The 14,636-nt window shown below is 35.0% G+C and overlaps 1 protein-coding gene across 8 annotated transcripts in view; it reads left to right on the top strand.

The window, feature by feature from the left end:
- EVI5 (ecotropic viral integration site 5) overlaps positions 1 to 14,636 on the top strand; it is a 204,061-nt gene that overhangs the window by 98,513 nt on the left and 90,912 nt on the right. For 5 of the 8 annotated variants that reach the window (XM_027114334.1, XM_027114333.1, XM_027114335.1 and 2 more), the window contains 3 exons: positions 5,177 to 5,230; positions 7,071 to 7,103; positions 7,661 to 7,807. In XM_027114334.1, coding sequence (XP_026970135.1) covers positions 5,177 to 5,230; positions 7,071 to 7,103; positions 7,661 to 7,807 — 234 coding nt within the window. The remainder of the gene's footprint in view (positions 1 to 5,176; positions 5,231 to 7,070; positions 7,104 to 7,660; positions 7,808 to 14,636) is intronic. The other 3 variants (XM_027114338.1, XM_027114337.1, XM_027114336.1) reach the window with 2 other exon arrangements.

Raw genomic sequence — 14,636 nt, 5'->3', positions numbered from 1 at the left:
ATAGAGTGTTTCAGAAAGAGAGGCATTTACTGTGTCAAATGCTAAAGAAAAGGGACTTCCCTGGTGGCACAGTGGTTAAGAATCCGCCTGCCAATGCAGGGGCTACGGGTTCAAGCCCTGGTCTGGGAAGATCCCATATGCCATGGAGCAGCTAAGCCCGTGCACCACAACTACTGAGCCTGCTCTCTAGAGCCAGTGAGCCACAACTACGGAAACCTGCGTGCCCCAACTACTGAAGCCCACGCACCTAGAGCCCATGCTCCACAACAAGACAAGCCACCACAATGAGAAGCCTGTGCACCGCAACGAAGAGTATCCCCGGCTCAAAAAAAGAATCAATACCAAAACAACCACATCTTATGAGCACACTGCAACTAGAGAGAGCCCGTGTGCAGCAACGAAGACCCAATGCAGCCATAAATAAATAAATAAATAAATAAATATATTTTTAAAAAAGAACAAGAGAGAATGTAAAATATATGGGCAAAAATGTAGGTAAGATGTTGGTTGTGGGATGTTGTGAAGTTCTGTTGTGATTGCTTCAATTTTTTCAATGAAATCAGAAACAAGATTATCATCTGAGAGTGACAGTAGGGTGGAGGGTTGCTGGTTTGAAAACAGAGGAGAAAGTATGAAATAGTGATCTAAGAAGGTGGGAGAAGGAATGGACTAAGGAAACACATTATTCTAGGATGCATTAAGAGTCCAACTGAATTTAGTGATTGTTAATTGAAATAAACTTTACCGTTTTATTTTTCTTTGGTCATATTTACTGGCTGAGGTGCAGACTCAAGAGTTGTCAGTGTGTTGACCCAGACTAGTGGTTTCCCAGGCTAGTATGCTCACTACTAAAGAAGAGAAGGGAGAGGGGGATAAAAGCAAGGGAAAGTCTGCAATGATTGGAAATTAAACTTTGTTTGGGAAGAGAGGATATCAGGCAGTGAGGGACAGTGAAAAGTTGGTAGGATCCATGGATTATCCCAACAAGAAGGAGGATTATTGAGTTTGGGTTACTTCATAAAATGAGTAAGCTGGAAAGAATAGAGTGGTTTGTTTGAAACTGAGATTCCCCTATTTTGGCATATTTAGGTGGTTTTTCGTTTTTCATCATTAAAAAATAATGCTTATGTTAACATCTTTGTATATAAAGTTTTGTGGTACCTTCTATTTCTGTAGTCAGTTGTAAAAAGTAGAATTACTGAATTATAGGATATTAGTATTTTTACGACATTCAATATGCACTAAGTAAATTTCCTAAAGAATATTTCCAGGATATGTTCTTGGCAGCGTTTCCATTTCACTAATACCTTGCGTATATTAGATATTTCATTCTTGTTCTCACCCTTAGTCTCATTTTCTTTTCTAATTTGGTAGGTCAAAAAAGTCTCTCTTTTTAAGTGTATGTATCCGTTGCTCTTTCTCTTTGTGGCTTTCACTTTAAAGTTTAGAAAACACCTTTTTAATTAATTCTAGGAAATGTGATTAAAAGTAAGGATACTCAAAAATTAATGAGAGGGCATCCCTGGTGGCGCAGTGGTTGAGAGTCCGCCTGCCGATGCAGGGGACACGGGTTCGTGCCCCGATCCGGGAAGATCCCACATGCAGCGGAGCGGCTAGGCCCGTGAGCCATGGCTGCTGAGCCTGCGCGTCCGGAGCCTGTGCTCCGCAATGGGAAAGGCCACAACAGTGAGAGGCCCATGTACCGCAAAAAAAAAAAAAAAAAAAAAAAATTAATGAGAAATCAGTCAAGTGATAGATTTTAGTCATTAACTTTCCTATATAGCAGCAATAAACATTTCAAAAGTATCTTGGAAAAAAGAAATTCAATTTGAAATAAAGATAAAAGCATATTTGGGACTTACCTGGTGACACAGTGGTTAAGAATCTGCCTGCCAATGCAGGGGACGTGGGTTCAAGCCCTGGTCCAGGAAAATCCCACATGCCACAGAGCAACGAAGCCCATGCACCACAACTACTGAGCCTGCTCTCTAGAGCCTGCGAGCCACAACTACTGAGCCTGCGTTCTAGAGCCTGCGAGCCACAACTACTGAGCCCGCGTGCCTAGACCCCATGCTCCACAACAAGAGAAGCCACCCCAATGAGAAGCCCGTGCACCGCAGTGAAGAGTAGCCCCTACTCACCACAACTAGAGAGAAAAGCCCTTGTGCAGCAATGAAGACCCAATTCAGCCAAAATTTAATTAGTTAATTAAACTAATTTTTAAAAAAGCATATTTAAGAATAGCCTAAAGGAAAAATAGTTTAAAACCTAACAAACACCGAAAAAACTTTGCAAAGGGTGTTTTTAAAGGATGAGTAAAGGGGAGAGACAAAAATAACTACGTGTTGTATAAAAACAATCTAAAGAATAATTATTTTAAAAAATAGACGAAAGTAATAAAATTATATTCATGCCCTAACTTTAAAAATATTATAGCAATGCTTATCATTAACCAAGTATTTGGTATATATTAGGCAGTATGCTATCTCGTTGAATTCTTGCAGCATCATTGTAGGTTTTATTAGTGTAATTTTCTAGTTGAGGAAATGGAGATTCTAGGGCACTGAATGATATCCACAGGTGTTAATTGTACAGTGAGGATTTGAACCTAAACCTACCTCATTTCAAAACCCAGTCTCTAAACTACTAGTCTACTAGTAAAGGTTTGCGGAGGATAAAAAACACAATATAAGAAGGGGGAAAATTACCTATAACAGATGTTAAAATAGATTACAAAGCTCTAATTACCAAAATACTGTGAAGGTAACCCTGAAACAGTCTTTAATAACTGTAAAGTCTATTATATTTTTCAACTCATAATGAAGTGGGTATCACACAAATAAGGAATTGATTATTTATTTAAAAAGTGGTATTAAGACATTTGTGTAGGTGTTTGGGGGGAAAATGAATTCAGGTTTTTATAGCAAAATTTCAGAAGATTTAAAGGGGGTGGGGAGGGAAATCCAAGTGAATGTTTTTAGTTTTAAATTCTAAGCATTATTTCTATTGAAATATTAACTTTATTCACTCAATTGTCTGGTTGAACTTAACTTCCTAAGTCTTTTAGAAAACAAAATGCTACTTTTTTTTTCATGAAATATGTTGAGAAGATTTTGAGAATCACATTTATTTCTTTGGCTTTCCAGACTTTAAGAGCATTTAATAATTGCTTATTTGTGTAGACCATTATGCTATACATAATGTGAGTAGCAAAAAAATGAGAAATATTTTCTTTTTCTCAAACTATTTTGTAGATTGAGATCACACATAAAGTAATATCTATTTCAATTCATCCAAATATATTCTAGTGAATAGAGCAAAAATATTTAATTTGCAAACTGTCTTTGTAATAAATAAGATTTATTTGTTCCAGTTTGTGGTCCACTTAATAAGACAACAATAATTCATAGTCTTTTATTTGCTTTGTTCTGAGATTTTATGTGTCATATAAACTATATTTTAGTCTTTACTGGCAAAATAATAGGTTGAATTAATAGAAGAATTTTCTGAGGAAGACATTTTTAGCAGGAATTTAGAGGAAGGCAGGGTTGGAAGAAGTCTGGATTGCACTCTAGAGCAAATTGGTACAAAAAGGTCAGAGGGAGTTTGAAATTACAATGATGGCAAAATGAAGGGATAACTTATATTGGTAAACTATACAAAAAGGAGATGATTTTTTAACGTAGAGTGTTTTGTTTTTTTCATATTATTTTCCATTATGTTGTCACAGGAAAGAACTGTAGTTCCCTGTGCTATACAGTAGGACCTTGTTGTTTATCCATCCTATATATAGTAGTTTGCATCTGCTAATCCCAAACTGCCAATCCATCCTTCCCCAACCCCACTTTCCCCCTTGGCAACTACAAGTCTGTTCTCTATGTCTGTGAGTCTGTTTCTGTTTCGTAGATATGTTCATTTGTGTCATATTTTAGATTCCACATATAAGTAATATCATGGTATTTGTCTTTCTCTTTCTGACTTACTTTGCTTAGTATGATAATCTCTAGGTCCATCTGTGTTGCTGCAGATGGCATTATTTCATTCTCTTTTTATGACTAAGTAGTATTCCATTTTGTGTGTGTGTGTGTGTGTGTGTGTGTGTGTGTGTGTGTATCACATCTTCTTTATCCATTCATCTATCGATGGGCATCTAGGTTGTTTCCATGTCTTGGCTATTGTAAATAGTGCTGCTATGAACAAAGGCGTGTGTGTATCTTTTCAAATCATAGTTTTGTCTTGATATATGCCCAGGAGTGGGATTGTTAGATCATATGGCAGCTCAATTTTTAGTTTTTTTGAGAACCGCCATACTGTTTTACATAGTGGCTGCACCAGTTTATAATGTAGGGTGTTTTAGATTTAATACTTAATAGCAGTAATTTGACAGGGTTTTGGGAGTTGGGCATTGAGCAATTAGGTGAAGTGTTTTTTTTTTTTTTAATCTGGTTTTACTCTTTTAACTACAAGAAAATGCTAGTAATTTTCTTAAATTGAAAACAACTCATGATAAATAATTCATTCAATGAAAATAACTCATTCTTCGTATTTTCAGAATGGAACTTTGCAACTTGGCATATATAACACATAAATGGAGGCTGATCTAGTTCTAAACTGACAATTTGATATTTATCCTACGAACATGCATTTTTCAGGTTTCTTGTTTATTTGATAGACATTTGAATATTATTTGTGTAGTCTTTGTAGGAGATAAATGAGTTAGAATCTTTTCTATCTAATAGGGATATTAAGACATATAAGAAAATACTGGGAATTCCCTGGCGGTCCAGTGGTTAGGACTCTGCGCTTTCACTGCCGAGGGCTTGGGTTCAATCCCTGGTCGGGGAACTAAGATCCTGCAAGTGGTGAGGCGCAGCCAGGAAAAAAAGAAAAAGAAAATACTGATTATGAGTCATTATGCTAGGTACAGAAAAGGAAGGGGTTATTTTGTATGTATTCTAGCTTATATTTAAAATTCAGTCACAGCTGGAATGATGAATGTGGTCGTTTCCTTTGCCATGCATTTCTTACTCTGAGCCTTTAAGAATTTCACAGATGATAATGTAGCCATTTCTTGGACTCTTTCCTACTTATAAAAGGTGGTACATTTTATCGACTGTCATTTTTCCTTCTCAGGAATGTTTGCAAGCAAACCTTTGTTTGTTTTCTTTTTCTGCAGAGGTTACGCACAGAAAATAGACTATTAAAACAGCACATTGAAACATTAGAAAAAGTAAGTAAATTGCTACTTATGTAAACTTCAGTTGAATGCACAATAATTTTTCTATTTTAAATAAAGGCTCAAGAAATCTGGCACATGTCTCTGAAGTTGTGGTATTGACTGCTTAGCTTGCATGGCTTACTACTTAACTAAATAACCTGTCAATAAAAATTGATCATTACTAGTCCTTGAACTCTTAAGGTTAAAGTTTCAAACTGAGATTATTAGAGTAACATAGTGATGTCATTTGTTTTTGTTACATAATCTCTGAAAAGTATGTTCTTTAGGGGTAACCTAATTGAGGATCCATTCTGTGTAGTATTTTAAAGATGAATTTCAAATGTTGCCCTGTCGAGCCATATATTAAATGTGGCAGTGATTTCTTTAAGGCCTAGGATTGCTTTAAGTTTAGTCAAAATGACTGACTGATTTCTTATGTAAAAATTCACCATGATGTTTGTTGATTTTCAACACAGGAATTGTGACTAAACTTTTGGTTCTTAGAATTATTTTGATACCGCTTGTTACCTCTTCCTCTGTTTCATATAAAATAACTGGGTAAATGTGTCAATCTTGCATTATTTTTCTTATTGTGCTTTTGACGTAGTGTCTTTCGTAGTCTTGTTCCTGATGCTATAAGAATGTATTAAGTAATAGAAGTATAGCCTAAGAGTTTTGGTTTATTAAAGGAGAAACATCTGAATTCACAAACTGTTTTGGGTTTTTTTTTTTGTTTCTTTTTACCAAAAATGAAAGTTAGTAGTTTAAAAAATAGTCCTCATGATATTGCCAAGTATCTTAAAATCTTCCCTGAAAGTCTACAGGTCAATATTTAGGAATTAAATGAATGAAGATATAGATTATTTGCATGTTTATCTTTTGTTTGAAAGTATTGATGGTTTCATATTAAATAGCATGGCAGAAGGACAGGATCTTTGTTACATGTATATTTTTGTTATATAATAATTGCAGGTACATTATATTAAGGATATATTTCTTTCATCTTATTAGAGTTTGAAGATAATTCTGCTTTTTTGGTGACTGCAAAAAGGTTGAGCTTAATTGTTTTTAAGTCATTTTGATTTTATCGATATATATTTTTTCCACTAAACACTCAGTTTATAGTAAAATGTACATCTTCCTAGGTGGTCTTAATCTTTGGAGTAAGACATTTTCACAGAGAAAGCATTTTTATTTCATTGAACCTTAAGAATAATAAAGGTGCTGTCTGAAAGAGTTAAGTTTGGATTTTGCTTCTAGAAAATTAAGTACCTTTTTACTGGCTTAGATGGCCTAGGTGTGTTCTTTAGCACTTAGAATTCTGTAAATACTTAGATAGCAATTAAAGTCTGTAACTGAAATGTTTACTTACTCAGTAATTGCTAGAGTTTATTATGGTTGAGCTCATTAATTTCATTTGTCATATTTTCCTTGCTTTGCTTCTTTGGAAGTTGCTGTTGCACAAATTGCTGTCACACTTCATAAGTGATATTGCTTACTCAAATTCCTTCTCCTTTTCATATAAATGATTTGACAATATGGCTGACGCTAAAAATACTTAAAGTATGCTTTAAAAAGAAGATATTAGCTTGTCCCAAATAATGAAAACTCTCTTGGAATGATCTCTTCTAGAAGCACATGATTTTCTGCAGTTTATCCTTATTTTGATATATTCTTTTTTAAGAATAGAAACACATGCAATAAAAAATAGTTTTAAAATCTAAATGTCCATCTTAATTACAGTGAAACGTAGGTGGAATTTGGGTATGCGTTGTTTCTTCTTATTCCTAATTTTATCACCTTTATTTTGTTTCTTTCTCTTATATTTCTATCTGAATTTTTCCTTTTGTAGGAAAGTGCTTCCTTGGCAGATAGATTGATACAGGTATAGTTTTTTTTTTTAAGCATTTTCTCTAACATCTAAGGAAAGTCCTAAACCTAGAAATTCATATTTTAATGCATGCAATTTTACATGCATTTATCTAGAAATAATTTTTGGGGTGGTATCTATGGGTGTAAACTTAATTTTTGATAATAGTGTGTTATCTTTATTAAAATAAACCCATCTTTTGCACGTTTTAGAGCTAACCTTATTTTAAAGTTTATTCCAAAATGGCAATCAGTGGATTCTGCAAAATTAACCACTATTCATTGAAAACATTAGTCCTGCATGTACAATAATATTGCATGAATTGAATTTTTATTGACTGAAAGAAGAATTGTTCTTAAGATTATCAGATGAATTTTTCATTTGGTTTCCCACAATTTGCTGGAGCAATAATGAGCTGCTGGCTAATAATTACTCAGGCTGTTCTGTTCTCTGAGGTGATCTTTTTTTTTTTTTTTTTTTAACATGTCAAAGTAAGTAACTAAACCTCACAAAGGCAGTCTTTCTTGAATCTATCCTAAATTGCTTTACACACAAAAAAATTATGTCCTAAGGGACAAGTGACAAGAGCCCAGGAGGCTGAGGAAAACTACCTCATAAAACGGGAGTTGGCCAACATCAAACAGCAGAGTGATGAGGCCAGTGCTAAACTGGAGCAAGCTGAAAATACCATCAGGAAGCTCCAGCACCAACAGCAATGGGTAAGGAGTCTGGTAGTGGTTTTTCTCACCTTTCTCATCCCCTTCCTTTAAACTTTTTTTTTAAAGCACAACTTGTGTGCTCTTGTTTTAAACAATTTTGTTTTCTACTTTAATTGAATTCTTAATCAATTTTAAGTTCTGTAATATTTACAGGTCTTATTGTGGCCTAAAGACTCCTTGTTCTAACATTTTTTTTTCTGTCTACACAGTTTTGTTAGAATTAGGTAATGTTTTCTTTCCTTACATTATATTTTAAGTCACAGCAAATAAGTGATGTATGTCAGACCTGCTTTTTAGGTTTTAGAAATCTGTTTATTTACAAAAGATATTTTTCTATGGGTAATTATTAAATCTTCTGATAGTTTTTGTTAATTGTGTACACGAGATACTACCCAACATGTAGAAAATATGTAACTATCTCATTTAAGTCTTTGATAATATGGTGATTTATATCTTGCGAAATACTATAGTCTTCTTACATCAAGACATTAAATTATGGGTTCAGTTATATGCTTACATTTTTTTCAAGAAGAGAGAATTTGTGAAAATGAAAAAAATGGACTTTTAAAATATTATGTTAACTAAGAGTACTAAACAGCTTCTGATTGTACAGCTATCCTCAGGTATCTTTTGTAACTTAGATATTATTTTCCATTGGCAAATTCAGACAAGTGTGATATTAATAAAGAATATGAGAGTTAAAAAGAAAGCCAGCTGTTTATCTTTTTTTTTTTTTTTTTAGCTGTTTATCTTTGAAAAGATATTATTTCTTGTTTCAGTTTTCTGTTTTCAAGTAGGAGTTGGATTGTAACAGGTGGAAAAAGTTGTGGTAAACCTAGAATTCTATATAGGTCTGAAAGGCAAATAGAATGACTTCAAGGTTGGATGTTATTTTTATTCAGAAAAACTAAGAAACATTATCATCTGAGTATGAAAAGCAGAAAACTAAAAGCAAAAAGAAATTGGTATTTGAAAAAAAAATAACATAAAATTTTTCCTATTAATGTTAATTGAATATGGTTACAAAAAATGAATGGCAGAGTGGTAAGAGAATACATTCATCCCTTGTTATCTGTGGGGGACTGGTTCCAGGACCCCTGAGGATACCAAAATTCTTGTATACTCAAGTCCCTTTTGTAAAATGGCATAGTATTTGCATTTAATCTGCATATATCCTCCCATATACTTTTTTTAAAATTTTTTGCACTTAGTAAATATGTTTTTATAATGAAAATTCTTGAAGTATAGCTTTGAACATATATACAAGAGTAGCACAATGTGAAACAAATTGAGATTGTGTATTTTTTCCCTTTAAATCTTGGAATTGCTATTGGTATATGAATATTTCATTATAAACATTTATATTGTATGTTAAATATTTAAAAATTCATATTCACACACATTGTTGCTGTAGTCTCTACTACATTAGTGCTTCATGCTGCCTCCCATATACTTTAAGTCATCTATAGGTTACTTATAATATCTAATACTGTGTAAATGCTAGGTAAATAGTTGTCTGTGTATGGCAAATTCGAATTTTGCTTTTTGGAACTTTCTGGATTTTTTTTTTCCTGAATATTTTCTTTTTTGTGTGTATTTTTTTTTTTTTTTTTTTTGCGGTACGCGGGCCTCTCACCGTTGTGGCCTCTCCCGTTGCGGAGCAACAGGCTCCGGACACGCAGGCTCAGCGGCCATGGCTCACGGGCCCAGCCGCTCCGCGGCACGTGGGATCCTCCCAGACCGGGGCACGAACCCGTGTCCCCCGCATCGGCAGGCGGACTCCCAACCACTGCGCCACCAGGGAAGCCCTTCCTGAATATTTTCAATCCGCGGTTGGTGGAATCTGCAAATGCAGAAGCTGTGGCTGTGGAGGGCTGACTGTACTAAAGAGATGGGTTTCGTTTTGCCTTTGTATGAAATGTCAATAATATCAAAGCATAAAAATAGGAAAAGCAGAATTGGAGGGTCATGTTGAGAATTAAGCTGAACTGAGTTATCAGTGTAATGTGATTTTGTTATTGGAAAAGATAAGTATTATATTTACATTTAGTATAAGCTACAGTCTTTAATACATTGGAGTCATAAATTATTAGTTTCTTTGCATAGTTTTTCATATAGTAAGACCTGTGTATAGATGTGTATCAAAGATAAAAAATGTTGGTTTATAATGAAAAAGCTAAGTGGGTAAGCAAAAACAGCCAGAATGAACTGAAGCTTTTGAAAATAGTTAAGTGTAACAAAAAGAATCTTTGTACTCTAATTCAAAGGACAAGATAGACCCATATTGTGGGGCTATGATACAACAAGTAGAAATCAAATCTCTACTTCGATTTTGCTTCCATTTTTTTTTCTCACTAAGCAGACATTCTCCTAAACTGAAATAAACTGTAAAGCAGACATATAAAGCAGTAATGCACAAAAATAGGTGGAGTAACAGAGTCTTCGTTAAATTTCTAGTTTCAAAGTAAAGTGATATTAGATATTAAAGTAACTTGCAAGATGATCATAGGAATATTATTATTATTATTATTTTTTTTTTGCGGTATGCGGGCCTCTCACTGCTGTGGCCTCTCCCGTTGCTGAGCACAGGCTCCGGACGCGCAGGCTCAGCGGCCGTGGCTCACGGGCCCAGCCGCTCCGCGGCATGTGGGATCTTTGCGGACCGGGGCACGAACCCGTGTCCCCTGCATCGGCAGGCGGACTCTCAACCACTGCACCACCAGGGAAGCCCAGGAATATTATTTTTTCAAAAGGATTTTAGAAAATAAGAGATGCTAAAGGCTTTGAGGTTGGCAACTGCAGTTAGGTAATAGTGGTTAGATATCTCAGAAGAGGATCAGTGACCTTGCTGATGCTTCATTAAAAATTCCTGGAACATCTGGTTTGTGAACAAGTAGATAACTTTTACTTGCTAAAAGCTAATTTACTATGCATAAGTCATAACAAACTAACTTTGTTTCTATAACAAACAAAAATTTTTTACAAGTTGTTGGTAGCGTCTCTCATGATATTCTTGACAAGGTAGAGAAATACAGATGAAAATAGTAAACTTAAGTGGCTTTATAGGTGACTAACTATATCAAAATGGCTGTTCATGTTGAAGTAAAGAGGTGTCAGAGGTCTTTGTCTCCTACATGAAGTATTTCAGGAATGTAGGTAATATTTTATATATATATAAATTTGTTTATTTTATTTATTTTATTTTTTTTGGCTGCATTGGGTCTTCATTGCTGCGCGTGGGCTTTCTCTTGTTGTGGTGAGCAGGGGCTACTCTTCCTTGTGGTGTGCGGGCTTCTCATTGCAGTGTCTTCTCTTGTTGCGGAGCACGGGCTCTAGGCACGTGGGCTTCAGTAGTTGTGACACGCGGGCTCAGTAGTTGTGGCTCGCGGGCTGTAGAGCACAGGCTCAGTAGTTGTGGTTCATGGGCTTAGTTGCTCCATGGCATGTGGGATCTTCCTGGACCAGGGCACGAACCCATGTCCCCTGCATCGGCAGGCGGACTCTCAACCACTGCGCCACCAGGAAAGCCCCTCTTTTTGATATTTTAAATGAATTTTATTAAGGTATAAATTACATGTAATAGAATTCATCAAATTAAAATAAAAATGTATGGTTTGATATGTTTTGATATTAGTTGTATAACCATCACTATCACAATCAAAATGTAGAGTATTTCCATCACCCCCCATGATTTCTCTCATGTCCCTTTGCAGTTCACCTCTCTATCCCAGCAGCGTCTCTGCTTTCTGTCACTGTAGTTTTGCCTTTTCTAGAATTTCATATAAATGGAATTGTAAGGTATGAGGCTTTTGTGTCTGGCTTCATTCACTTAACATATTCACTCAATTTTTTTCTTCTTGGCAATTTTTTTTCTTTACTGTGGTAAAATAGACACAACATAAAATTTACCATTTAAGTTCACAGTTCAGTGACACTAAGTACATTTATAATATTTTGCAACAATAACCACTATATTTCTAGAACTTTGTCATCATCTCAAACAGAAGCTTTGTACCCATTAAAAAAAATAACTCTCCTTCCCCCCCTCCACCTTTTTGCCCCTGGTAACCTCCATTCTACTTTGTGTCTCTATGAATTTTCCTCTTCCAGGTAACTCATATAAGAATCATACAATATTTGTCCTTTTGTGTCTGGCTTATTTCGCTTAGCATAATGCTTTCAAGGTTCATCCTTGTTGTAGCATTGCATTAATATCAGAATTTCCTTAGTTTTTATTGTGGCTGAATAATATTCCATTGTATGTATATATTTTGTTTATCCACTCATCTGTTTATGGTCATTTGGGTTGTTTCTACCTTTTGGCTGTCATGAATAATACTGTGATCATTAACATACACATATCTATTTGAGTCCCTTCTTTTGAGTATATACCTGGAAGCAGAGTTGCTGGATCAAATGGTAATTTCATGTTTAACTTTTTGGAGACTCAGCAGACTATTTTCCACAGCTGCTGCACCATTTTACATTCCCACCAGTGTACAGGGTTCCAATTAATTTCTCCACATCCTCAACAACTCTTGTTCTTTTCTTTTCTTTTTTCTTTACTGTGTTTTTATTAAAAACCATCCTAGTAGCTAGTAGTAGGTGTGAAGTGGTATAAAGAAATTTAAGTAAATGGAAAGATCTCATGTTCATGTATTGGAAGACTTCATATTGTTAAGATGTCAACACTACCTAATATGGTGTATAGATTTAATTCTATCAGCCCTGTCAGTCTTTTACAGAAATGGGAAAGCTGATCCTGAAATTCATATGGGATTACAGGGAGCCCTAAATAGTGAAAACAATCTTGAAAAAGAACAGAGTTGGAGGACTCACATTTCCCAATTTGAAAACTGACTACAAAAGATAGAATAATCAAAACAGTGTGGTACTGGCAACAGGATAGACATATAGATCAATGAAATAGAAATTGAGAGTTCAGAAATAAACCCATACATGTATGGCCACCTGATTTTCAGCAAGGGTACCAAGACCATTTGATAAGGAAGAATATTCTCTTCAACAAATGGTTCTTGAAAAACAGGACATCACCATGTGAAAAAATGAGCTTTGACTCCTACCACACACCACATAAAAAAATTACTCAAAATGGATCAGTGATCTTTATGGTTTTAAAACACGTAAGGATAAATTTTCATGAGCTTAGATTTTTGGCAGTGGATTCTTAGATATGGATTCTTTGACACCAAAAGGATGAGCAACAGCAACAACAACAACTGAGAAACAGATAAATTGGACTTCAAAATTAAACCTTTTGGGCATCAAAGGACATTATCCAGAAAATGAAAGGGCAACCTGCAGAGTTGAAAATATTTGAAACTCACATATTTAAGTGTTTAGCATCCAGAATATATAAAGAACTCTTTCAACAAAAAGGCAAACAACTCAATTTAAAAATGAACAGAGAATTGCAGTATTACTTACCATAACCAAGACGTGGAAACAGCCTAAGTGTCCACCAGTGGATGAATGGTTAAAGAAAATGATACACATGAATACACACACACATAGTGCACATGCTGGAATATTATTCAGCCAATAAAAAGAATGAAATCTTGCCATTTGCAACAACATGGGTGGACCTTGAGGGCATTATGCTGGGCAAAATGAAATAAGTCAGATAGAGAAGGCACATATCACATGACCCACTTATATGTGAACCTAAAAACAAACAACAAAGCCCACCGAGCTCATAGATACAGAGAACAGATTGGTGGTTGCAAAAGATGGGAGGGTGAGTGAATTATGGTTAAGGGGTCAAGAGGTAGAAATTTCCAGTTATAGATAAGTCATGGGGATGTAATGTACAGCATGGTTACTATAGTTAACAATAGGCAACTGTATTTCCTGTTTGAAAGTTGCTAAAGAGTAGATACTGCAAGTTCTCATCTCGAGAAAAAAGATTGTAACTACCTATGATGATGGATATTAACTAGACATTGTGGTGATCATTTCACGATATATGCAAATACTGAATCATGATTCTGTATACCTAAAAACTAATATAATGTTATATGTCAGTTGTACTTCAATAAAACTTTTTTTTTAAGTAAGCAGAAGACTCGAATAGACCTTTCTCCAAAGAAATATACAAATGTCAACAAACATGAAAAGATGCTCAACATCATTAGGCTTTAGGGAAATGCAGATCAAAACCACTATGAGGTTTCCACACTCACTAGGATATCTGTAATAAGTAAAAACGAAAAGGAGTGTTGGCAAGGAGATGGAGAAATTGGAACCCTTGTATATTGCTGGTAGAAATATAAAATGGTCAGCTACTGTGGAAAACACTCTGGTGGTTCCTCAAAAGTTTAAACATAGGATTATCATATGACCCACAATTCAATTCCTAGATGTATGCCCAAAAGAATGGAAAACTGATGTTCAGACAAGTATGTTTACACATGTTTGTGGCAACATCATTCACAAAAGAGTGGACATAGCCCAAAAGTTCATCAACAGAAGAGTAGATAGGCAAATTGTGGTATATACATACAATGAAATATTCAGCCATAAGAAGGAATGAAGTACTGATGCATGCTATGAATAATACGGATGAATCTCCAAAACATTAAGCTAGGTGAAAGAAGCCAGACACAAAAGATCACATATTGTATGATTCCATTTGTATGAAATATCCAGAATAGATAAATCCATGGAAACAGAACAGAGGTTGGTGGTTGCCAGAAGGTTGAATGGGAAAAGGATGAGAAACTGCTTAAGAGGTTTTACTGTGGACTGATGGAAGTGTTTTAGAGCTAGATAAAAATTTGTGGTTATACGACATTCTGAATATCCTAAA

Source organism: Aethalodelphis obliquidens, unplaced genomic scaffold, assembly GCF_003676395.1.
Source record: "Aethalodelphis obliquidens isolate GAN/ISIS:26980383/991018 unplaced genomic scaffold, ASM367639v1 scaffold13, whole genome shotgun sequence".
In the NCBI taxonomy this organism is placed as follows: domain Eukaryota; kingdom Metazoa; phylum Chordata; class Mammalia; order Artiodactyla; family Delphinidae; genus Aethalodelphis; species Aethalodelphis obliquidens.
This window is presented reverse-complemented; position numbering and strand designations above follow the sequence as displayed.